This window comes from Thunnus thynnus, chromosome 15 (assembly GCF_963924715.1).
Source record: "Thunnus thynnus chromosome 15, fThuThy2.1, whole genome shotgun sequence".
Taxonomy (NCBI): Eukaryota; Metazoa; Chordata; class Actinopteri; order Scombriformes; family Scombridae; genus Thunnus; species Thunnus thynnus.
This window is the reverse complement of record NC_089531.1, coordinates 16770047-16795314: the sequence shown is the minus strand read 5'-3', so window position 1 is coordinate 16795314 and position 25268 is coordinate 16770047. Positions and strand designations below refer to the sequence as shown.

The 25268-nt window shown below is 38.5% G+C and overlaps 4 protein-coding genes across 5 annotated transcripts in view; 1 reads left to right on the top strand and 3 right to left on the bottom strand.

Annotated features, from left to right (window-relative positions):
• Positions 1–30: 30 nt before the first annotated feature.
• On the bottom strand, positions 31–11175 carry mapk15 (mitogen-activated protein kinase 15). The gene is made up of 15 exons (XM_067613062.1): positions 11074–11175; positions 10557–10707; positions 9004–9102; positions 6661–6690; positions 5502–5592; positions 4856–4986; positions 4144–4307; positions 3838–3977; positions 3692–3749; positions 2957–3094; positions 2582–2687; positions 2097–2418; positions 1523–1659; positions 1202–1354; positions 31–1055 (listed from the first exon to the last, which is right to left on the bottom strand). Exons 2-15 carry the CDS (start codon positions 10644–10646, stop codon positions 861–863), a joined length of 1854 nt encoding a protein of 617 aa, XP_067469163.1. The 5' UTR covers positions 10647–10707; positions 11074–11175; the 3' UTR covers positions 31–860.
• A 2227-nt stretch (positions 11176–13402) lies between these two features.
• On the bottom strand, positions 13403–18206 carry vps28 (VPS28 subunit of ESCRT-I). 2 transcript variants are annotated; one of them, XM_067613060.1, is made up of 10 exons: positions 18113–18206; positions 16592–16655; positions 16441–16469; positions 16231–16268; positions 16031–16120; positions 15840–15945; positions 15615–15716; positions 15188–15241; positions 14997–15088; positions 13403–14464 (listed from the first exon to the last, which is right to left on the bottom strand). In XM_067613060.1, exons 2-10 carry the CDS (start codon positions 16629–16631, stop codon positions 14344–14346), a joined length of 672 nt encoding a protein of 223 aa, XP_067469161.1. In that variant the 5' UTR covers positions 16632–16655; positions 18113–18206; the 3' UTR covers positions 13403–14343. The 2 variants fall into 2 exon arrangements, with proteins under 2 accessions (XP_067469161.1, XP_067469162.1); XM_067613061.1 differs by lacking the exon at positions 18113–18206 and adding an exon at positions 17865–18046.
• A 130-nt stretch (positions 18207–18336) lies between these two features.
• On the top strand, positions 18337–21117 carry LOC137199001 (aurora kinase A- and ninein-interacting protein). The gene is made up of 4 exons (XM_067613057.1): positions 18337–18502; positions 19008–19121; positions 19359–19515; positions 19687–21117. The coding sequence occupies exons 2-4, from the start codon at positions 19029–19031 to the stop codon at positions 20727–20729; spliced, it is 1293 nt and encodes a 430-aa protein (XP_067469158.1). The 5' UTR covers positions 18337–18502; positions 19008–19028; the 3' UTR covers positions 20730–21117.
• Positions 21037–25268, bottom strand: part of cap2 (cyclase associated actin cytoskeleton regulatory protein 2) — a 26880-nt gene continuing 22648 nt past the window's right edge. The window contains exons 8-13 of the mRNA XM_067613056.1: positions 24552–24744; positions 23665–23828; positions 23304–23427; positions 23113–23195; positions 22574–22717; positions 21037–22451 (exon numbers count right to left, since the gene is read on the bottom strand). Coding sequence (XP_067469157.1) covers positions 22368–22451; positions 22574–22717; positions 23113–23195; positions 23304–23427; positions 23665–23828; positions 24552–24744 — 792 coding nt within the window. The 3' untranslated portion in view covers positions 21037–22367. The remainder of the gene's footprint in view (positions 22452–22573; positions 22718–23112; positions 23196–23303; positions 23428–23664; positions 23829–24551; positions 24745–25268) is intronic.

Below are 25268 nucleotides of genomic sequence, written 5' to 3'. Positions count from 1 at the left end.
AATAGAAAATGAAAGATCTAGAGAGTTGGGCATGATGCGGTACAGTAGTTTATTATTACACTTTACGCTGGTTTGCTGCCACAGTCATTCATGTCTGTTAAACATTATAAACCGTGCTCAAGAATCAGTTTTATTTCTGTACACATTAGAGGAACAAATAGGCTTATTGCTGTTGTCTTCACATGAAAAATAACTCGTTGTGACATATAATTACAACTATTTGCATATCTTACAGTTATTCTCTGTCCATGTGAAACTCACTGGCTTAATGTACTTGCCATTAAGCTTATAGGTCATTAACTACATAGATCAACATGAGAAATCGTGGATGCACTAATCTCTAGTGGGCCCCCAGGGCTAAAATAATCTGTGGGAACCTGCTTGTGATAGTTTATTTAAATACAAATGTATTTAGGAATATTTAGTATGTGTGAATTTTGACACAATACCTCTATAGAAAACATGTAAACAAGACAACATTTTCATTTTAATCAAATTACCACAAACTAAGTAACACTTGATGAAAATGGTGCCAGTGGGGCCCCTGAAGGTCCAAGGGTCCCTGTGAGAAATGCAGCTGAGTAAAACATGTTGGAGAAATGTTGATGTTTTTCATGAATTGCAATTTGATAAATGTGATATGAAATAACATTGGATGTTATATATTCACTGTCACAGACAGTGAATGGAAATCCATGTCTCCATGGGTACAATCTATACAGTATACAAGAGGTGTTTGACTTTCAGTCTTAGCAGTTTCTTTTTTTTTTTTGCTACATGCCTGACATCCTGGCAAACTTTGTTGTGAGTTCAAACACATGTGACACCCAGCCCCTATGTAACCACTGATATGACAATAGTTACTGGTTGCAAGGGCGACTTCGAAGCAGGTTGTCCAGGTCAGTCTTGTTGATGGTACCATAGGCCTGGGAATAGCTGCCTAGTTTGGCTCTAGGGTCGCCTGAAGCTGCTACGTTACAGTTATTCTGAAATACTTTCTTGCTGAACCGGGGCAGCGGCCGAGCCTCACGAACCTGAGAGTTTGAGCGCTGGTTCTACACGGGAAGAAAAAGAAAGTTCACTGAGTAAAGAAAAACCATATGCAAAAGTTCACCCATATATTTTCATATATATATATTTAGATCTTTATTTCATCATACATCAGTCATATTTTACATGTGCTGAGGTGCATTGGACTGACCAGGCGAGCAGAAGTGACGTATAGTCCTGAGGACAGAGATGGCTCATCCTTGCGAACCAGCGGGTTGTTCTGGGTTTGGTTTAGGGTCAAGGAGAAGGAGCGGTTATGAGCAGCAGGGGCTGAGCGACCACGCTGGAGGATCTGGTCCATGGACTAGTGGAGGAAGGGCAACGAAAGAGAGCAAAGAGCATTGTGAGCCACAAAAAGAGAGAATGTAAGTAGGCAATTTTAAAAAGTGCATGACAGGAGAGACACAGTACATCCCAGCAATAGATAACAAAGTGGAATAGTGAAGGGACTGTTGCAGACCCTGTTGCTTACTATATTAGCGTTGGTGCCCTCTGTTGGTGATGTAGTTACACTTTCACTACTGGTCTGTCCGACTAGTTTCCTGCTGGCTGCAGTAGAGGTAGGTAGGTAGTAGTGAGAAGCACCGGCTGGACTCCGAACAAAAGCATCTGAATGAAGAAAAGGAGAATTACTGTTTTCTGTGTCACCCTTCTGAGGAAATTTGTCCACATACTGTATGTTTAATAGAAGTGTGTAAAATACACGCAGCTGTATTGTTTAAATTTCATTTTGAAAGTGTGAAACTAGGCCTGGGCATTGATTGTAACTTTTTGGGACAAGTGCTGATACTGAGTTTTGGTATTGATAAACAGACAACCCTTCAAAAATGTTTCCCAACTAAAATATGAGTCTAAAATTAGTGAAACTTTGAATGAAATCAGGAACTATGTCACCAAAGCATAAGTAAAAGACATTTGATGACAACTTTCAATACTTAGATATTATTGATACTCAGTGCTACAGATGCATTTACTCAGTTCCAAAATAGTATTGAGGTTCAATATCCAGCCCTACATGGAACCAGTACAGGTAAATTCAGACATACTTGGGGCATGTGTGATGGGGTTATATGTGAGTTTTCCCCATCCAGGGCTAACTGATGAGCTCATCTTCTCCACAGCAGGTGGGGTTGATGCATTCACAGGCCCAGGTTTGGTGATTCCTGTATGTGAAGGTGAGTGGTTTGTCTCTTCAGTCTTTTCATGTTGAGTTTTTCCCTCATGGTCACCATTCCCGTCGCCACTCGCTGTCACCGGGTCCCTCTCTTTTTCTTTCCCCTTAGGCTTATCCTTGCTACTGACATCGCCTTCATCCTTCGGCTGGACCAGTCTCAGCATCCCCTGATTAGTTCTCCTCTCCAGCATCATCTGCAGGTAAAAAAAGAGGAACATTTAAAAGATTTAATCAGTGTGATGATATTAAAAAAAAAAATGTAATTACTGAAATACACTTCTTTGTATTTCAATAATGTCTGTTGTGTAAAAATTAAATCAAATGTTGCCTTCTGGACATTTACGACTTATTTTGTACCTCGTAAAGTTTGTTGCGGTATTGAACCACAGATAATTGCACATCATCATCCACTGGGAGCACTACATCATAATTAAGAGCCGGCTCCTTGGCTGGATTATGGAACCTCCAGGAAGCAGAGAAAACAGTAATGGATACAGTACAGGATTACATGTTATGGCAATAACAGAAACATAATGATAGAAATATTGATCTCTCTCATCTAGATCTAGCACAGAAAATACAGTAAACAATTCATTTTAACTGTTCAACACAGCAAACCAAAGAGAAGAGGATAAAAAAAAAATACATGTCTGAAGTCTGAATTCAGCTGTGAGGAAAACCTGATCACAACTACAAATCCATGTGTCAATCTGGATGCGTGCTCCTCAGTACCTGGCGACATATGGATGCTGGAGAGCTTGCTCAGCAGTCAGCCTCTTGTCTGGGTTAAAAACTAGCAAACCCCTCAGCAGGTCCAGAGCATCAGGAGGCACAGACGGCTGGAGAAGATCATCCAAAGGCACCTGTGGTCTGATGAAGCAAGAAGAGAGATTTACATACAGAGAAAGCAGGTAGATCATTGTCTCACAGATGCTTTCTACTAACAATAATGTTCCTTTTAATATACAGACTTACAGTCCTGTGCAAAGCTTACAAACCAGTTAATGCAGACAACTTGTCTCGCCCAACTAACACAATGCAACACATATTCAACACACCCTTTGCAACAAGTTGTCGTCGCTTTAGTTTACTATTTTGCTTTGGCACTGCAGCTTCATTGCTCAATGCACAACAATCACTGCTGCTGCTCAATGCTGCCTCCACCTGCAGGCTCTGATGATAATCTACCCAGTGGAGGGGAAGAAATTTGTTATTGTCACTCCCTCAGCTAGCTCTGTGCCAGGACAAGGTCAGAAAGAGGCCAAACATGAAGAGTTCACACGCTGTAGTCACTTATCAATAAACTATTCCAGGAGAATTGATTGAATTTAATGCAACAGGTGCATTGTTGCGTATTTAGATGACCAGTTTTACATGTACATTCACAATAAGAACCTCTCCATTGTTAACATGCCCCGTATAGTAGGATTTTCACAGCATAAATAATACAAAAAAATATTCTCTTACTTTAGTAACATTCTCTGAATGACAGAGGATCCATATTCAGACTTGATAGCGAGGATATCTGAAAATTAAATTGCATTTAATTAATTCATACTAAAAAGTAAAGTTTGAGATGTTTGTATGAATTTATTCTTGAGGTCTTTAGTCACCATCTGGGCTTGGGTGTGGTATGGCACTCATGATCTTCTCTATTTGGTTGATGGTGGATGTCCCAGGGAACAGGGCTTTTCCCAGCAGCATCTCTCCCAGGATGCAGCCAAGGCTCCACATGTCCACACCCTTAGTGTACCTTTGAATGAGATGTACTCTTGTCACAGCCTAGTACACTCATAATTGCTTGTATTGCTTGTAATTGAAAATGTATTGTTATTTTCTTCATGACTGCTGAATCAACTGTTGCAGGGAATGAGCACAAGCAGAAGATACTGACAGCAGATGCTCATCACAGTTGATACCTTGTGGACCCCAGCAGGATCTCAGGAGCTCGGTACCACCGCGTGGCCACATACTCTGTCAGCACTGGATTCCCACTGTCCTCTTGGATCTGGTTGAGTGATCTGGCCAAGCCAAAATCACACAGCTTGACAACACAGTCAGTGTCCAAGAGTACGTTGGATGGCTGTGGGAAACGCAGACAAGAGAAACAATTCTTCACAAGGACAATAACAGTTTGATTTTCATGTTGCTACTCAGAGGTCAAATGGAGCAGGTATTATGTCCAGTGCCCAGCTTGACCAAGGTATGAAAACAGACATTGTATAAGGAGTGAAAAGAAGAGTTTTAGTAGGAGGAGAATAGAAGAAAATGAGGTATAAAATTCTAGTGTGTAATTTGAGCAGCCATGTCAGCAGATTTGCTGCAGACAAGACAGTTGAATGTGTGATGAACACAGTATTTTGAACATATTGGCTAGGATTTTTTGCTTTATATACACAAATAAATGCCATATTCAATTCAAATATACTATATTTTATATTATATAATGCATTTACACAGACCACAAAACAGAGATTAATGAGATCACTAATATATTATAGAATATATGCAGTAGGGAGGTATAATAAAGGTATATATTTGCAATGCAGCTATCTATTTGGGATTTCTTTTAACCAAAATCAACTCTTCCAATTTTAAATTACTCTCCATATTATAAACTTGCCGTCGTACCTTTTTGTCCCTGTGTATAACATTTCCTGAATGCAGATATTTGACGGCTTTGAGGAGCTGGTACATCACATAACGTTTATGAATGTCCTTCAGTAAGGTGCCTTTCTTTATCACTGCATGCAGGTCAGTGTCTGGTGCAAAACAGAAAGCAAAAACAATGACAAATACTGCTGTTACTGTAGTTTCAACCAATGATTGGACTGTAAATATTCCTTAAATTATACACATCACAGTCATCTTAGCACTGAAATTGTAATCAAGCTGCTAAAACACATGCTCCTCTATAATCACACACACACACACACACACACACGCACACGCACACGCACACGCACACAAACACAAACACAAACACAATGATCCCAGTCCGGCAGAGTCCCAAAAATGAAAAGCCAGAGAGAAACAGTGGAGGTCTGTGCTGTGGTGCTGGTGTACAGTCATGGATTAGACTGCAGAGAGGGGGAGGCCAATCTGTGGACTCAGCAGTACAACAGTGACAGTGCAGGCAGCCAAAGGAAGCAGAAACCTTTCCACACACACTCACACAAACACACATCTAGGCCTGCTAGAGCTACTGCAGCCTTCACTCTTCCCCATGTGTGTTTTGTAAGATTTAATGATGATTATTTGCTTGTGCAACACTCACCCATATATTCAAAGATGAGGTAAATGTCTTTATCATTTTGTGCTCTGATGACATTAAGAAGTTTGACGATGTTGGGATGATCTCCAAACTCCTACACACAGAGTAAAGGGCTTTAACAATAGAAAACACACATTAACATACAGAAAGCACACTCTAGCTGCTGGTTTGACCCTTAACCGGCAAGTATTGTGCCAAGGTTGAGTACACAAGAGGCGAAAGTTTCAGCACAGATTACATAACAGTCACTACAAACCCCATGACTACAACACCGGAGTTTCACTGGAGGATGACAACAGCTGATTAGGGGGCAGTGGTGCAACTGAACATTACGTGAATGTAGGTCAGGAGATTAAGTGTGAAAGAGGGATATGTAACACAAGGATATGGAAAACAATGAGACAGCAACACTGTTTGCTGCTCAGTGCTCTAATTTCTTTCAGGATAATGATGAAGTTGAAGTAGAAAACAATGTTTCAACAATGATGCCTTGGGGAGTCTTTTGAATACTTAGCAAGAGCACCAAAAATTTACAGGAAGCACTGCTGACTGTTATTTCTTCTGTCATACTCATGTATTACTTATACATATTTTTCCATTTTAGATATCCTTTACAATGTTGTAAAATTATAGCACAAGATTTACCAATATGTCATTTTTACCATGCTGTACTAGCAGTAGTACGGATATTTTTTCATGCAGGTCACTAATTAGCTGTGGCTCTATTGTAATCCTTTGTAAAATTAGTTTAGAAACATTACTAGCATGGTTCTACAATAAAATATGAGGAAATAGTCATGGAAAAACAAACTGGATTGTGCCAGAACTGGTAGGGCAAGGTACAATGACTCTAGATGTGGAAAACATGCTCTGGTGTGGCACAAACTGGTATGAATTAAGCACTTTACCTGTAAACACAGTTTATATATAAACTACTAGGGGTATTCACCAACTGAGGAGTTATAAGCAGTATTCTCAGATACAACAGTCGCTGTTTATTATGATATCCTATGTCCCTAATTATTTGCACATTTAAAACTTTGAGAAAGAGACTGGACAAAGTATTGATGGAAACAAATGAGTGATATTGGGACTGATATTGTATTTGACTCTTGAGTAAAAGTCTAAACAGATAATTGACCTCTATTAAAAATTTTATTACCTGGAGAAACATGATTTCTCTGAACGTCCGCTGCAAAAAGAAAAAAAAAAATACAGTCAACATGCAGCAATAAACTAGGCACACACAAGCCTCCTGCTCTATTCAATCATTAACTAAACTCGTTTTTCCACTGAGATAAGTGAGGGAGACAATTTATACACAGATTAGTAGTTCCAAATCCCTCCAACAAGAGGTCACAAGACAATAACCAGGATACAAAAAGCAGAGAAAAACTATACATACATAAATATATACAGTGGTGTTTGAAAGTTTGTGAACACTTTAGATTTTCCTCTATTTCTGCATAAACATGACCTAAAACATGATAATGTTTTCATGCAAGTCCTAAAACTAGGTAAAGGGAACCCAGTTAAACAAATGAGACAAAACATTAAACTTATTAATTTATTTATTGAGGAAAATGATCCAATCTTACATATTTGTGTGAGGCTAAAGTATGTGGACCCTTGCTTTCAGTAACTGGTGCGACCTCCTTTTGCAGCAATAACTTCGTAAACTAAATGTTTCCTGTAACTTTTTATCAGCCCTGCACATCAGCTTGGAGAAATAAACATGACCTAAAACATGATCACGTTTTCATGCAAGTCCTAAAACTAGGTAAAGGGAACCCAGTTAAACAAATGAGACAAAACATTAAACTTATTCATTTATTTATTGAGGAAAATGATCCAATCTTACATATTTGTGTGAGGCTAAAGTATGTGGACCCTTGCTTTCAGTAACTGGTGCGACCTCCTTTTGCAGCAATAACTTCCTAAACTAAATGTTTCCGGTAACTTTTTATCAGCCCTGCACATCAGCTTGGAGAAATTTTAGCCCATTCCTCCTTAAAGAGCAGTCTGGGATGTTGGTGGGTTTAATGCACAAGCTGCCCCCTTCAGGTCCTTCCACAGCATTTCTATGGGACTAAGGTCAGTACTTTGACTTTCTTCTGCTTTAACCATTCTTTGGTAGAACGACTTGTGTGTTTAGGCTCATTGTCATGCTGCATGAACTACTTTCTGTTGAGCTTCAGTTCACAGACGGATACCTTGACATTTTCCTGTAGAATTTGCTTGTCTGAATTCATAGTTTCATTAGTGATTGCAAGCTGTCCTGGTCTAGAGGCAGCAAAGCAGGTCAAAACCATGATACTACCACCACCATGTTTCACAGATGGGTTAAGGTTCTTATGCTGGAATGCAGTGTTTGCTTGTTGCCAAACATAACGTTTCTCATTCAAGCCAAAAAGTTGGATTTTGGTCTCATCCATCGATCCATATTTTTCAAACAGCCTTCTGACTTATCAGCATGATCTTGATGGGCAGCGATGTTCTTTTTGGAGAGTAGTGGTTTTCTCCTTGCAACTCTGCCATGCACACCATTGATGTTCAATGTTCTCCTGATGGTGGACTCATGAACATTGACATTGGCCACTGCAAGAGAGGCTTTTAGTTTCCTAGATGTTACCCTGGGGTCCCTTATGGCCTCCTGGAGTATTACACACCTGCTCTTGGTGTGATCTTTGTTGGTTGACCACTCCTGGGGAGGGTAACAATGGTGTTGGATGTCTTCAACTTGTACATGATCTGCCTGACATGTTGAGTCCAAACTCTTTAGAAATGTTTTTTTAACCCTTTCCAGCCTGGTGAGCATCAGTAACTCTTCTTCTAAGGTCCTCAGAAATATCCTTTCTTCAAGCCATGACACACTTCCACAAACCTGTGTTGTGAAGCTCAGACTTTGATAGTGAAGACCCAGATTTCTCTTCTTTAAATAAGGCAGGGCCTCTCAGACTCACTTGATTGTCATCCCATTGATGGAAACATCCGACTATAATTTCACTTTCAAATGAATTGATAATCCCAGAGGTTTACATACTTTTGCCACACACAAATATGTAACATTGGATCATTTCTTCAATAAATAAATGAATAAATTTAATGTTTTTGTCTCATTTGTTTAAATGGTGTCTCTTTATCTAGTTTAAGACTTGCATGAAAATCTGGTCACATTTTAGATCATATTTATGCAGAAATAGAGCAAATTCTAAAGGGTTCACAAACATTCAAGCACCACTATATATGTATGCTGTTGACATTCTTCTAATCTTTGTTTATTGTCTTGTGAATGACTAGTAGTCCTCATGTTATCACTTTTCAATTGATCATAAGCTGCAGGCATATGCAACAGCTGACAATGGATCCCAAGTAGACATTACTTTCATGGGGCCACAAGCCAAAAGGGTTGGTAACAGGCCGGCAAGACAGTGGATATGATCAAAGGTAAGAGTGTTCAGTAATTAATTCATTGTGACTTAGATCAGAAACAAAAAGTACACACCTGGGCATCTGTCCTGTTTCTGAAGGCATCAAAGATCTTCTTCACAGCCACAATCTCGCCCGTCTGTCTGTCAACAGCCTTCCATACAATCCCGTACGCCTGAGACAGAAAGACAATACTCAGTCATCATGTTATCATGATGACAACATCATACTGATTCTTACCCTTATTTAAATTCATGTCAAGCATTAAACAAAAAACACCAACAACATTTGTACAAAAATGTGGAGGAAAACTATAATGGGGAAACACTGATCAGGGTCGTAGCCAAGAATTTAGAAATACTGAGGTTGTAAGTCCAAGCAACCCCCCTTTTGTTCATTTAAAAATGTCTTAGAGTTTGAGCTTCACTTCTCTAAAGATCTTAACTCTGTTTTCTAAGCATATTTTCTACTCTGCCAGGATTGTTGGAGGTTGAATTTATTCTTTCATTTGTTTCTCCATTATTTTTAATCTTTCTTGGCCTTTAAAATGATCAAATCTAAGGACACAGAATCTTCAAAAATATTGGTATATGCCTTTTAAAACCCCACTATGCTTAACTTGAAGCTACAACCAATATAATATCCATGTTCCTAAAAAGAAATGCTGAGGACACGAGTGTAGCTACAGCCCTGCCTATCGTGAAGGGGGAGTCAGGGTGCAGATAAAGGCAGTGAAGTCAAGCATAACAGAGGCAGCAGAGAAGCACCAGTACAACTGGTAGGTAGTGGATTACATTCATCTAGCTCTCTGTCAAACCCATGGCTCCAGAAAAAGAGAGAGTGATTGACATTTACAGGAAAAATATGGGTTTTTAAAACAAATCCAGAAAATAGTACAATCTTTGCTGCTTGTAAAACCACTTTATGACTTTCTACATCCAATTAGCACAGCGCTGTTCAAATGTGTTGTCTCCCTGAAGCATCACTGCACAGGATGCTTCTTCCCCACCAGTGAACCGTAAACAGGTTCAACAGCTGTGTAACATGAGTCGCAGCCACCCTCAGGTATGCCTAGTTAGCCGATATGACGTGTTTACGTGGCAGTTAACCACCTGGCCACTAAGCAGCAATTTGTGAGTCTCTGTGGACAGTCTACGGAAAGAAACCAGGCTGTTTTTAGTCCTGTGGCAACTACATCAGTGGAGAGAAAAACAAAAGACTCTAAAGGGAACGAGTGTCCTCATACATCAGCTGATCTGCAAAGAAAAGAGTTTGTTCTGCCAAAGTAAATAAACCCCTTGCTTACAACACTGGCCTTTGCTGAAGACCTTAAGTCTGGAGAATTTCAAGAATTTCTCTTGAGGCCAAAATACAGCAGGAAGACTAGAAGAGTGGTAAACATTCATGCTCAGGTGGAGAAGGTGGAGGTAAATTGTTTGTTTTGCTGCAAAATTAAATGGGAAACTGTTTGCCAACTCTTAAAACTTTTATAACCCATTTGCAAAAGTTTTATCAGTTCATTCATGTGAAAGATGCACTAAACTAAGAGTTTTGTTATTAATTACATAACATAGGATACATTCACTTTCATTTCTATCAAAACAATTAAGGATTCAAAAAATGACTCACCCCTTTTCCAAGTCTCTTCTTGATTTCATATTTCAAAGAGATATGTTCCTCCACCTCTGACACATTTGTTGATTCATATTTTTTGCTCATTTTAAAGAATTGTTTCCTCTTCTGCTCATGCAAAAATCATCACCACACTCTTTGGTTATTCCTGAAAGATGTTTAAAGCGTCCAGGAAAACAGGTTTAAAAAAAAAAAAAAGCAGCTGGTAGCAATGAATGAAGTAATAAAACCAGTCCCGTCAGAGCTGCAGCATGCTAGTAACTGATCATCTTCACGATGCACAATAAAATTTAAATGGAAGTGTAGAGGAGTCTTTTTTATGGCAAGCTTTGTATCTCGCGACCTTGTATCGCTACTTGACGTCAGACGTCGCGTTGACTACTTTTCAATCAATCAATGTCGCTCGCGGAACAGGTAAGTTTTTCAATTCTGTTTGCTGGCTGTCAAAGATACGCCCTGTAATAAAACAGTAAATAATCTATTGTTATCGGTCAAGGTGATAGTCAGTTCTTACTGCGAGTTTGGGTACTCCCACCACACACTGCTGCTGCTGCTGCTGCTGCAAACTGACGAGCCGGAGAGTTTTTGTCATTATTTGTCGCCATGGAAACGCTGCTGCCCGCTTCTTAAAGGAGCCGCCGCACAAACACTTCCTGTCAACTAAAAGGGCCCCAAACAGCTCTAGATTTATTATGATGTTTAGATATGAAAAATATTGAATTATGTTACTGTTTTAACACATTGTACCCCGAAATGACCACAAAGCATTCATGAATACCTCATCTGACATTGATAAATTGGTGATTAATCCTTAATGAAGCTTTCAGAGAGCAGAGAGAGTGTATTTAGTTTTTTACGCTTGTTTTGAACATTTACAATCACACTATCTAATGGACCTACGTTACATAACCCAGGAGAATATAAAGATTTCAATGAATTACATTAAATGTGAAGAAAACAGTATTTTTGAATGGTGATTTTTGAATTTTTTTAATAAATGTGGGTGAAACACTCAACAAAAATGTCCATCAGCTGCACAAAGATGTTTTTTAAAACGTTGAAATATTTCAATTTTTGCATATTCTGCACTTATCCTCCATCCATCACAATGACAGCACAGCCTGTCCTCCTCCTGTCCTGTGTCTGCCCTTCTCTATTATTCTCTATTCTATCAATGTCTTTCTCAGGTTCTTATCAGTCACTGTGGTTCGGTAGTCTGTCGCAGAAATTAAATGAAAAGACTGTATTCTTTAAGCCATATGAAGAACCACAAAAGTGCCCTACTACTGTCTTGACACTTTTTTTTTTATTTGTACTTATGTAATTACTTATTGTCTTCAGTTCTCCTATTTCTTTTGGTGTTTTTATTTTGCTTTGTTTTTTTAAATATATGATTCTATTCCTGTACTTTTTATATTGTTCTATGTCCTGTATGGTTTTGTTCGACTGTTTGTTTTGTGTGATGGTTTTCCTGTATTTGCACATAATTTGTGTGTGTTGTGTATTTCAATATTTGGCTAATAAAGTTGAAAAAACCCCACTTCCTGTTACATGAACACTTGATGTTGTCATGGAGATTAGCACTGTGGACACTAGATAAGAGAAGGGGATTATAAGAAGACCTCGATGAGACACAAAAGCCTGCTTTGCTCATCATGGTTCCCATCAAAACGTTTTCCCTGAAGAGTCAGTTTGAAGAAGAATGGCTCTTCTGTTAGTTCTGGTTCTGCAGCAAACTGTAGCCTGACCCTCACACATGCAAGTAGTTGAAAAAAAGAAGGTGTATCAGCTAACAATATGGCTTCTGTCATTCATCAACGGACAACCCATTAATATAAAATATAATTCCAGAGAAGGAGCAGTTTTTTCCTCCACATTAGAAAAGATTACTTCAATAAAGTCAGATCATTATCATTGCAGTAGGTAAAATGGGTGTGCAGGAAAAAAAATGGCATTAAAACAACAAATTCTATGGTCATAATAAATAAAAAGGCATAAAAACAACAACCAACTCTTTGGAAGATTGTCTACAAATACAGTATGTCAACAGTGTAACTAATACCTTTCATTCAAGGTGAAACCAGGCAACTGACCCTGATCCCTTAAGGCCCCAAAATAATCCTAAACTCACTGCATGTACATTGGTTCTGGTGATTTAATAGCAAATTTGTTAGGGAATTTGCACCACTAAAACAAAACATCAACAAGGCAGGGTCTGTGTTATGGTCCTGTCTTGTAGAGACAAAGTCAGAGTCTGATTGTAAGACCTTTATGATTGAGGTTTGAATTATGCTCATATGGTGTATATTCTAAAGAATGTTGTTTAACGAAGGGAAGAACTGACACACAGAAACCCTGTTGAGGTGGCATCTCAATACTTTTTGAGTGTGTCCATACTGTTGAGTATCAAAAATTGTCAAGAACATTCGGCATCAAATGTTTAGTTATTCTTTGATCAGATACCTCCTGGTCTAAATAGCGATTCTTTTATCATTTATATCTAAATTTTACTCAAGCAAAGTTCTTTACTTTACACTAATAATGTATTGAGATGTGAGGAATATCTTATTAAACTAAAATAAGGGTTAAACTATGGTGTCAAATCAAGCAATAGTTTGGTAACAGTATGAAAAATAATGTATTGTATTGGCAATAATAAATGTATAATCTGCTGTGTGCACTTGACAACAAGCAACAAGTCCTCTTTCACCCGCCTGTTACATTCTTAACACTCCATCATGTTTCCCCCTCATTTAAATTCTAAACACATGTCAGAAGTTAAAGTTTTTGACAAAGGAAGCAAAAGACAAATTTCATCTCATTCACGCACAACACAAAGGAAGTTGGAGGAACATTTTTCAACTTTATTTCTAAAAAGAAGTTACATGCCTTTATTTAAAAATCAAAACTATTATTTACAATGATAAATCTGAATAAATATGTTCTCCCTAATGGTGTTTGAGGGTTGAAACATATTTAGTAAGCAAAACAAAGAGGGTGTTTGTCCACCTCTCTTTTGCCCACTTAATGTGGCCAGACCCTCACTTCTAAAGAAAAGATGGATTAGCATGTTAACAGAAGACAGGGTGAGAAAATGTACAGAATAACAAATAAAGAGCACAAACCTTTCCAAATCATTATTTCAGCTGCATATTATTATTCATTAACTGACAGACACTGCAGATTAAGCCTGTATCAGCCTCTTTTACGCTACTGAAAAGAAAAAAATTGTAGGATTCTACATTAAAAACTTGTGTGATAGAAAAAAAACAAACAAACATGGTGCACAGAACAAAAAAAAGCAATTATGACCTCAAGTGGCAGGTTGTGGAAACAAGTAGGGTACCAAAAAGAAAAATATATAGATTCTTCTTTCCAGTATTATAAAGGCTTTGGCTGTTGCAACCTTTTCTTCATGTGCAGACTTTGCCCAATATAATTGTATTGTGTGCCTCTGTTGGTGCTCTGCAAAACTTAAGTATAAAATTAGACCTTTTTTTTGATATTACAGTAAAAAGTTAGAAGTAAACAGTTTCATTGAGGGCAGACTGATGGCATGATGTACCAGAAACAGTGGAGTATACAAGGCGGGGAAGTTTGAATAGTACAGAACATCAATAAGGGCGTAGGAAACAAAGGTAGAGAGAAGGAAAAGGAGGGTTATGAGACAGAAAACCTGTCCAGACATAATTCCACTCCCTACAAATAACCATAAGGAGAAAGTAGAGTGTTTCTTTTTTAATTTAACAGGTACAAGAGTCAGGACCTAGTATGGACAGATGCTTTAGGAGGAGTGGAGGAAGCGGTTGAAGGCGTTGTAGGCTGACTCCAAGTCGAACAGCATTTGGCGCACCTGATTATCATCCAGCTCATCTGAGGCCGACATGCTGCTGAGGGTGGTCAACCTGACGAGAAAAGATCAAGATATAGACATTTACAACTACACATAATCCATTTCATACCTACATTTTGGAGTTGTTGAACTGAGTTGTGGTCTTACTTATGAGTACATTTACTGAAAAATCATGAAAAAATGTACCCTAAAAATGATGCCAACCAACCAACCAATCCATCTACAATGTTCTGAGGTGTAAAAACAATATTCCAGTGACCACTTTTACAAACAAAATTAAGATTAAAACATGATTATTCATTACTAAAAATAGAATTATGTTAAACAATAAGGTAGCAGGATTGTTGTTCTTGATCTAGTTTTTGTCTGACATGTTGTACCACATCTTTCACCCACAACAGATACTCTGCTGGCATGTCCATCAGTGATATGGTGTTAGTTTACCATATGGACACCTCTCTGTACAACCCTCCATATCAGAGCAGCTACATGTGTGTCACCAGACACATACAGAACATAGCATCCTGCTCTGAACTGGCACAATGCTTAACACTATAAAGACCTAGTGGCTTAGTGTAACTAACCAGAGGCTGACTTTGTCCTTAGCCTCCGAGTCTGGAGGCATGTTGCTCATTCTGTTCATGGTTTCCATCAGCTCCCTCAGGTCTGGTTGAATCTGATCCAAAGACAAAGAATCAGTCAGATGTCCAGTTAAACAATTGTTGACATAAGTCTGCTAAATATTCAAGTTTTACACTTAAAAAAAAAAAATTACCTCATCCATGGCTCTGATCTCCAGTCTCAGCTTGTCCATCACAGTGATAAACAGCTAAAGGTAAAGAGAAGATGTGAGAAAATGACAATGAGACAAACTGTTTTCCAGCTTTCCCTGTCAGCAAAACAGAGGTCACACAGTCTTTGCATGTCTGCCTGCTGATTTTATTAGTCTGAATGACTGTATGAGTTGCGATAAAAACTGGCGGTGGATACAGCTGGCACTACTCGCTCACATCTTTCAATGACTGACCAGAGGATGGGCCAAATTAAGTGAAACCACTTCAGCCACTTAGTGCTTGAACTGAATACACTACATCATTTGATCTAAAATACGACTGCAACCATTTATATTCTGGCACTAAGCCCAAAAAAGCCTGCCGTCTGCACTGACTGAGGATTAATATACGAGATGAGAGAAGACGTACAGAGACTATATCTGCAATGCAGCGGTTCAAGTTGCCCTTGTCATCCTTGATGGTGATTGGCCGATCCTCCTTAATCCTTTCCATGGCTAGTGGGCAGTCGAGCTAGGAGACAAAATGACGAAAGCAAGACTCTTCATAACATAACACAACAGAAAGCAAATCTAGCTTCAAGTATGTGCATGTAAAAATAAAAAAAACAAACATAACCTAAAAATCAGTACTCACTCTGTACTTCCTGCAGAAATCATCGATGGAGCCAACGTCAGAGCCCTGCACCTGTTTGAAAGCAGCCTTATACTGAACCAAGAGTCTGGAACAGGAAGCAGTGTACCTAAACCGGACAAATTCTGCACATTAATATAGGCATGCATTGAAAATCACAGGCAGCATTTTTGTCCATTTTCTTTGTAACTCACTCATTAGGTGTGACGCAGTCTTTGATGTAAGCTTTCTCCAGGGCCTGAAGGGTCTTGACGACAGCAAACAGCTCTGCCATGTTATCGTACCTTAGGAACAGGGTTAATAACAAGGTGTTACAGCACTGGTTACAATATGAATCCCTGAGTCACGTCATGTTCATGTAAGACAGGTTCCTGGTAATATATCCGTCACTTACTTCTCTCGTTCTCTTGCATTTTTGTATAATTTCACTTCCTGAAAAGACATGAGACATGTGGTGATGGCATTGCGATGACTAACACGTGGTATATTCTTGATACTATTCCCAGCTTTAATTCAGTTTTAATAAAGAATGGGCGTTACTAGCAGTCATAAAAAAGGATACATTTGATTTGATTTAATACAAACATTCAAAAGTTATATTTACCTCATATAACTCAGGTTTATTGGCTGGAGCTGTTGGAGGGGAGGAAATAAGTACATAATTTGAGTGACATGTACAGGTATTTATTTGTGAATGGACTGTGTCTGAATAGTTTGCATACCTAGTTATCAGGCACATAATTTAAATATCTTACCTCCTCCTACACCTCCTGTAACTGGAATCCCATGGAACATGATGTTGGTGTATCAGAACTCGATCTGAAAAAGTGTATTGTCACATTAAACCCAAGCTATGTACATTAATTGCAAAGTAGCAAAACACTCCAGCAAAGGGACATTTGATAAGGCCATGTATTCCAATGTTTATATATAAACCAACATTTTGTTCTCAGTAGTATCTGTTTAAAACATATTTTACAAGTTATCTTTCTTAGCTTGGGGAGTTTGTCCTGAGTTGTTTTATTTAGAAGATCCAAATCTGTCCTATTGATATCATGCATACCCAATGCAAGCGCTGCTCCTTTAATACTGAATGGGAGAATAACAACAGAAACAGTGCTTCAAAGATTTCAGGGCTTAAGGACATTTCCTGGATCATCCCTTGTAGCATTTGGGGTCAATAAGACCCAAGTGGAGTTATGTTCAAACACAACTTCTAGAGATGCATCAGTATTCAGGTGGCTTGTCACCTCAGCTAAACAATTCTCTGGGTGAAACTCTGTCAGGTGCTCAGCAATATGCTATTACAGCATCATAACCTAACAAAATTCAATTGGATCAACAGTTAGACAGGTCTCAAGTCAGGTTTATATTATGTGTTAATAGTTTTTAGCAAAGAACAAATACATAATTTAAATTTCCCCTCTACTCAAAAATATGTTTTTCTTCTTGTTCCTACAGTTGAATGTTTTAGCGTCACTGTGCAGAATGACGTATGTGCAGAGTCTGACACTAGACGACTGTTTTCAACCTCAGCTGCTGAAAGTGGAAAGTTTATCTCTCTTTCTATCCTGGTCCAATATTCAACTTACAAAAGTGTAATGTGGAAATTTGAAGCCTCCAGTGCACAAACACCGAGAAAGGACATTACAGTGAAGTGGGAGACATCTTGTCTCCAACTTTTGAGATGAAATATATTTGCATATTTATAGATTCTGTTATTTTTAATGAGGTAGACGGAGTAATTGTTGTGTTAAGGACTTCAACAAGATAACTGAACTTTTTTGTGGAAAAACCATATCAGACACAAATTATTATTTAAAGTAGAGTGTTTTATACACATCTTAAAACATGTCATGTTAATTATTTAGTGCCCAGCTTCGTGGGCTACATGCTCTGAACTAATAAACTCCACAGATATGTTGTGCCATTATTGAGAAAGCAGAATTCACAATACAGAATCTAACAATGCTGAAACGTTGAGTTGAAATAAATGGTTGTTTGTCATAACATTTACATGAAATCTACCTGATGAAGAAAGCCGATCACCACCCTTCAGTATCTTGTTTTGCCAAACTAGCTAACCCGGAGTTAGCTGTCGCTGCTAGCTCATAAGCACTTCCTTTATGATTTATTACGTCTGGGACAGAAAGGTGGTGATTTGTAAACACTAAACTCTGTGTGTGTGACCACTGCTCTGTTAACATGCATTATTTATACTATTACTAGTTCTATATCAGTGTTAAATCGACGAAATGACAAAACATTTCACTTACCCCTTTTCGACAAACTGCTGTGACGTCAACGTAAACACACCCTCCTGTAAGGACCAGTAGACGTCAAAATATTAGGTGTCCGCCGTGCCTTAATAAAATGGAATGCTTTAAAAAAAATACGGGCATATTAACAGTCACAAATTTATTTTTTGATATATTAGGTTTTAAAGTAGGGTTTTCAGCAAAAATTAAATATTTAGGGCATGACCACATTCAATGGTTTTCATACAGTCAGACGCCACCGGCAGCCCGTCGTCGACGCGGGAGACTCAAACAAACAGTTAGTGGAGACAAATAACTGTTACCTGAATATAAACATAGTTAGCTGAGTTAGATAAGTAAAGGTACGCTGAAAAGAAGCCTGAAAAAAGTCCTGTTCATCTTTATGAGGTCAGTTAAGATATGATAAGATAATTTGAGTGATTTGGCGAACTACAGTGAAGCTGTGATTAGTAAATATTAACGCTTCCTAGCCTATAGCTGTTGAATAAATTAGCTATTTGACACGAACCACACAGAGTAGTTAATTATGAGGATATAGTATGAATTAAAAACAAGGAAAGTCACCCGAAAATAGGCACTGATAGTAAGCTGTATATAACTTTAAAACTAACGTCGTTACATAATATTAGGACATGTGAAAGGCGGTCGGCACAAGAGCAATTCATTCAACAGCTAAGTTAACTCACATAATAACGTCTTGGCTCACAATTTTCGTAGTGGTCATTAAAGCTTTATCAGTCAGGACATTGAAATAATTAATCTTAAATGCAACTGTAACTGGAATATCATATTGCTTCTGATAAATTACACCACGACTTTATTTAAAAAGACTAGTTGTTTGTTTCTCACAGCTCCTTGTTGAAAAACTGATGTTTTGTATAATACGTTGCAGCTCTTCTCCTCAGTCTCCATAATGAAGACCTCCAAACCAGTGCTGCAGACCTCTGCTCAGGAGGAATGTGGTGTGTGGCTGGACACTGTGGAGCTGAAAGCTAAAGCTAAACAGGTAACTGTGGAAAGCAGCCTGAAATTCAGGCTATAAGTGGCCAGTTTGTTATGACTCACTGTATATCAATACATTCAATAAAATAAACTCGGAAGCTGTTCATGATACTCACTGCCACTTACAGTATATCACTAGTAGGAACTTCATCTTATCAGTAAACTCTTACACTGTTATTACACTTATAAAGTGTTCTAGTTGGACTGTAATTTATTTTGCAATTTTGTTTGTTTGTTTCAGAAAAGAGTTGCTCGTCCCATTTCTAAGCTGCTGAACCCATTCATTGAGGGTAGAGGATACAGTTTGGCTGTGGCGCTCAATTTCACTCAAACCAAAATAGAAATGCCAACGACTAGACAGACATCCATATCAACCTTCTTTGCACCTCAACGCAGAGGTAAGTTTCTACAACTCTGCTACCATCAGGCTGCAGAGACACGTTAGGATTATTATCGTCTACGTCAAAATTAGTTGGAAGCTGGTAAAGATGCAATAGACTGTTGACTTGATTGAACGTATGAATTACCACATGGCTAACATAACTTTTTCTTATTCCTTTAAACAAAAGTTCTCAACAAGATGTCTTCATCTGAAGCACCAGCATGGTCCACCTCATCATCTACCTCAGCTGATCCCACACCCATAGTATCCGGTACAAAGCGCAGACGTGATACAGACCGTGAGATGTCTGATTTTTATGACTCAGAGGACCAAAAAGAAAATGCTGCTGTGGATCATGAGTGGAAATGTAAAAATGTGACTAAGCCTGAAGCAGCAGTGTGGCAGGAGCAGGATGAGAAAAGCTATTCGCCTCCTCAAAACGTGTACTGTGAATTCAAAGAAGAGCAGTCTGAGGAGATAAAGCTACCAGAAAGAAAGAGAAGACTCATTGAAACCTCATCATTGCCAGGTGACAGTCAACCTGTTCCGCAGGCGTGGAGTCAGGACCCATTGATGGCCTATGACAGTCAGTTTGACCTGACTAACCAGAAATACACCAGAGCAAAGGACTTTAACGACTCTGAGCAAAGTTTCCTCAACAGTTTGCAAAGTGAGGAGGCCTTTGTTACTCGGATGGATTTGGAAGGGAAAACTTCTACTCAAAAATCCTTTAAACACTTCCATTCTTCTCAGATAGATGATGAGAACGTATACAGCAGGTCATTGTCTTCTAATTCTCCAAGCAAGCACTCACCTCTCTCTCATCTTGGACCTCTTTCAAATCGTAAACGGACAGAACCAAAAACTGCATCACCTCGAAAAAATATCCCAGAACATCTGAGGAAAAAGGAAAATAAGGAAGAAAGCCTCGACTCCCAGTTCAAGTGGATAAAACCACGTAGCTCCCCATTGAAAAAACGAGCAGCAAATCAGCAAAGCAGAGAGGTTGATGAGGACAGTCTGGCCATGCTGTTCACCCAGGACTCTGAGGGCTTCAGGGTGATAGCACATCGTGGTCTACAAGCCAGGAGTCCACTTAAAGATCAGAGTAACATAAGTACTTGGACGGCGAAAAGAAGTTGTGCTTATAAACCTGTGTTTGAGGAGGACGAGGAAGACGAGATTCTCTTTACTCAAGATTCTCAGGGAAATATAGTGATCAAACACTGAGAGAAGACTTTGAAACTTGGTACCAGATGTTTTACTGTATGTGGATTGTTGGTCTGTAGTTTTTTAAGCACATTTGTGCCTCTTCCACAATGTCAAAGCTTGAAACCAGTTGTCTTTTCTCTGTGACTGTCTTCTTACCTTTCTTCATCTGTAGATCTTTTAAAACGTCCTGGAGGTTTCATTATTTTTTCCATGTCGGAGCTTGTTTTTGTTTGTTTGTTTGTTTTTTTGTAATGCTACATTATTTCTTCCTGTTTGGTCTGTTTATCCCACAACTTCTTTTTGAAATAACACTGACAAGCAGGAATTGAGGGTTTTGATTTTATTTGAAAAATGATACACAATTACATCAAATTGTTTCCATGTAAATTAAAAGTTTTGAAAAGTATTAGTGGTGTGCAGGATCTTTTCCTTTATGCTGGTGCCAAATGCTATACGTTAATACAAAACAGGGTGATGTACAAAGTAATATAGAGAATAGGCAGTGATCAAATGTGAAAGTTACCCTTACTGTCATTAAGCATTTCAGTATTTTAAGGCATACTAATGCAGTGCTCGTAACTTGATATCTAAATATTCAAAGAAATTAGTAGCTGAGTACTGAGTTAATTATTTTCATCATTTGATTTTATGTCTCCTACAGTGTGTCTGATTTACATTCATCTGAGCTGATTAATTATACTTCACATTCAGCATTATGCATTAGTAAGACAGTGACATCTGCCGTTAATGCTAAATATACTGAGCAGTGTAGCATAAACTTTACTCACTAAGTGAAATAGCATCATGTGACTAACATGCACTATACACATTGATAAAGAGGTAACCGAGACACACTTCATTAAATAGCACAAAGACAATAATCTGACATGTAACTCCAATATCATTGTGCTTGGCCACTGAATGTTGTTTATGCATGTTACATTATCTTTAGTATGTAGATTAATTATGGTCGTAACTGTAATCTAATAGCGTTTAGAGAAACTGTTTTGAAGATAATGAGATTCTGAAGATGGGCAAACTGCTATATGTTATATATTCTTACATAAATGCCTTTATTGTTGTGGCACAGAAGTGTTTACCTTGTGAGACAGCTGGATTCGCAAGATTACGTGAGAATCCATCTTGTCAGGCTTCAAGTTATGTGCATGTGTCCAAACCACCTGTGGTTCAGATCAATCAGCGTCATGAATCCAGCTGCCTTGCAAGGTAAGACGGTGATAAGACGGATGGTTCATCCAATCCGCCAAGTACCTGCCCTTTTCCAAACAGTCTCCACTTCTCAGATGGTTCTGTGTAACAAACTATCTGACACATCAGGTTACAGAAATGTAAGAAAGGGTAAATTTTCCTGTGTATTTTGTGTATTGTATTTCTATTGTGCATTTTGTTTTGTAGATACATATAGATAACTGACTTACTGACTGGTTCATTGCAATCAACTGTTTCAAAAGTGCTAGAGAAACATCTCATGAGGAAACAAATACAGCAACAATGTTTTGACTAATGGATTATTCATGTGTAAAATCCCTTTTATATCTCTAAGATCCAAAGAAATCAGAGGGACAGGAAGATTTTTTTTTTTAATCAAAGGTGATAATGATGATGATGATGATGGTGGGGATGACGAAGTATCAATCAGCCTGCGATCTCATTGGGTTCTGTCACCAGTTTGGATCCATCCCAAACAGTCTTGAACTGCTCAGGGACCGGGAACTCTCTCTGTAAAAGGACCAAGAAGATGTAAATACAGCTGCAAAACAATAACCGCACGCATTAAAATTAAAGGAAGACTTGAGTTAATACACGCTCTTTTTTTATCCTACACCATCTCCGACACTCACATAGTCGTCGTCTCCTTTTGGTACCAGGATGTTCATCTCAGAGCTTGTGGCGCTGATGATGTCACAGTTGAGGGAGTCCTTACTCAGATAGACCTGGCAGCCCTCGGTTTTGTTGATGGAAATGGTGGGAACTCTACCCAACACCTGCAGTGAGACAATACTATTTTTACACTTGATAAAACAAAAATATCTGGCAGATATAGAAAAAAATGGGAATATAACCCAGCTGGTGCCTGCATTTAAAGCAACTACGCAAATAAATGCACAACTAAAGTAAGTCAATAAAAGTTCCTTCATTGTGAGCATTACTAGTTTTAAAATGTAGAATGAGTCAATTAAACCCTGATAACAATTGTGACAAATATCACTGTTACACTTAAATTAGATACATTATCTCTTCTACAAAGGAGTGTAAAATAAGAGTCACATAGTTGTACGAAAACACAGATTTAGCCTAAAATCTTTAAGATCCGTCTCTAATTTACAAACATAACTGACATTAAATTAGAAATATTGTGTCTTTTAAATGTTTCACTCACCTGTAATTGAACAGACTTTGAGTTGATGATCTCCACAATCCCAACCACATTCTCGAAAACTAGACCCAGCTTCTTACAGTTGTCTGGAGAGAGTCGACACACACAGGATCAGGAAAAGGCGATATTTGTCTTTGGGAATATATATAAATAAGACATGAATGGCTTTTCAGCTCTGTTTACAGGCATCTCACCTATGATGATTGAGTTAATTTTGCCCTTGACCTGCACGGTGGAGTTGTTACAACCGAAGACGTAAACCACTTGTTTTAGCTCCGTCTCCTCAATCACAAGGTCATGTTTCTGCTCAAAGTTCTCCTACAACAACAAAGGAACAGATTAAGTCAACAAACTGTGATGTAATAGATGAGACGCTACCTGTGATTAACTGATTCTTAGTGCATCTGACCAGCATTTAAAAATACAGGAAATGTGTGTGAGTGGGAAGCAGGATGGATACTAAAAAAAAGGAAGATAACCTCATTTCAAGGATGATGATAGGTTTAATGACCTTTGGGAATGCTTCCTGAAAGAGGAAGTAAACATTTCACGTACCACCCTCCATTTCTTCCCCTCCAGCTCCAGCAGAGGGGGTTTTTTCTGAACGGCCGCTCTGGGTGAGTTCACAGGCCCGGCTTTCTTGCTTTTGGTCGGTGTTTCTTGGGAGCGCAGATTTGGGTTCTTATGGGTCTTCTTGTCTTCTGAGACGTGCTTCAGACCTACAGATGCAGAATATGGAGATAACTTAGACTGCAAATGTAGGTCTGCGGCAAGGATTTTAGAAATATTAAAGTCATGATCCTTTATTCCCACAGCAATAAATATCCTACCCACTTTGGAAATACTCAATTAAACACCAACTAAACTCTTAGTATTTAAGAAAACAGTTCAATCAAATATTTTGTAACTTGTATCTTCCAACATTATGGTCTAAAAGTTTCTGTACACTGCTTTTCCTTTCATTTAATTTAGGTTTTTATTTTTTTGTTGTTGCTCGAAGGCTGTAAATTTTATAAATATTTAGTGTAATTCTGCATGTAAACTCCTACTAATGTGATTAAAAGTAAGACATATAACTAAGGACATGACTTCTGTCTCCTTAGTGGTAGCTGCGACCTTGTGCATCTCCAAATTGTATAACCTTTCTCTTCATTTATTTCTTGTTGATAAATTATTGTAACCAAGTCTAGAGTTCAGAAAGTTCATACAGTAGCACAATACATTTATATTACCATCGTTAACATTTATGACTTTATTTATACAGTATATCTGGAAAACAGAATTAAAAAGAAATCCTCAAGATACAGGTTGAGGTTAGTACACCTGTGCAGTCCCATCACTTCCGTGGACATGATGTGGATTGAAAATGCTATTATATATAAAAGCAGGTAAAAACTTCTGCTCACCTGTCATTGTTTTCATAACCTAAACAGTGAATCTACCTTTAGTGATGTCCATGCCCTGGTTAAGCTGGGCGAATAGCGCAGAGTGCTGGGCCGCTGCACTGCCGCCCTGGGGCTTGGAGTCATCATCTGTGAAGACTGGAGGAGGGCCGGGAGGAGGAGGAGGAGGCGGTGGACAGGGAGCACTGGGGGCAGTGGGGGAGTCAAAGAGAGAAGGAGGAGCAATGGGGCCCTGCGGGATGAGGAAAGCCGAATTTTAGATAGCAGCATTTATCATGAGAGAAAACACAGAGGTGCCAGGTGATTTATGGATAACGGGCGTAGTAACAAATCTGTCCATCAGGGGGAGTATTGCATAAGAAATATCTTAAAGCAATAATTGATGTCTTTTACTGCAGTACATGGGACGTGACAGACCATCATGTGTCTGTGTTCTGAGTACATGTCGATATGACACTTCTTTTTTTAGAGGAAATAATGTTAATATAAGAAATACTGAGATGATGGATGGGGTTGCACGGTTGCTCACTTTTCTCTTTTTAGTTCCCTTTAAGTAGCTTCAAGATGATTAAAACCATCTTATTCCTCTCTGTATGTTAGTGGCACAGATTGTATTACATTATATATTAGATTGTTCCAGCGCTTTATTGAAGCTACATGATATTTATACCAAGTGAAATATTCAAACCCACTCCAGACTCCACATCTCCAAAATTCAGCCTGACATATTTGGTGTCTTTGTAAACTTTTGGATCT

What these genes read in the sequence shown, in the direction of transcription:
- mapk15 (XM_067613062.1), bottom strand. Translation starts at nt 10,646, where the DNA reads ATGAGCAAAAAATATGAATCAACAAATGTGTCAGAGGTGGAGGAACAT. An exon ending in GAGAAATCATGTTTCTCCAG is followed by an intron (nt 5,593 to 6,660) that starts GTAATAAAATTT and finishes CTCTGTGTGTAG; the next exon opens with GAGTTTGGAGATCATCCCAA. An exon ending in ACGTCACTTCTGCTCGCCTG is followed by an intron (nt 1,056 to 1,201) that starts GTCAGTCCAATG and finishes CTTCCCGTGTAG; the next exon opens with AACCAGCGCTCAAACTCTCA.
- LOC137199001 (XM_067613057.1), top strand. Translation starts at nt 19,029, where the DNA reads ATGAAGACCTCCAAACCAGTGCTGCAGACCTCTGCTCAGGAGGAATGT. An exon ending in TGAAAGCTAAAGCTAAACAG is followed by an intron (nt 19,122 to 19,358) that starts GTAACTGTGGAA and finishes TGTTTGTTTCAG; the next exon opens with AAAAGAGTTGCTCGTCCCAT. An exon ending in CTTTGCACCTCAACGCAGAG is followed by an intron (nt 19,516 to 19,686) that starts GTAAGTTTCTAC and finishes TTTAAACAAAAG; the next exon opens with TTCTCAACAAGATGTCTTCA.
- vps28 (XM_067613060.1), bottom strand. Translation starts at nt 16,631, where the DNA reads ATGTTCCATGGGATTCCAGTTACAGGAGGTGTAGGAGGAG. An exon ending in TACAGGAGGTGTAGGAGGAG is followed by an intron (nt 16,470 to 16,591) that starts GTAAGATATTTA and finishes CCCCTCCAACAG; the next exon opens with CTCCAGCCAATAAACCTGAG. An exon ending in GCATTGCAGATATAGTCTCT is followed by an intron (nt 15,242 to 15,614) that starts GTACGTCTTCTC and finishes CTTTACCTTTAG; the next exon opens with CTGTTTATCACTGTGATGGA.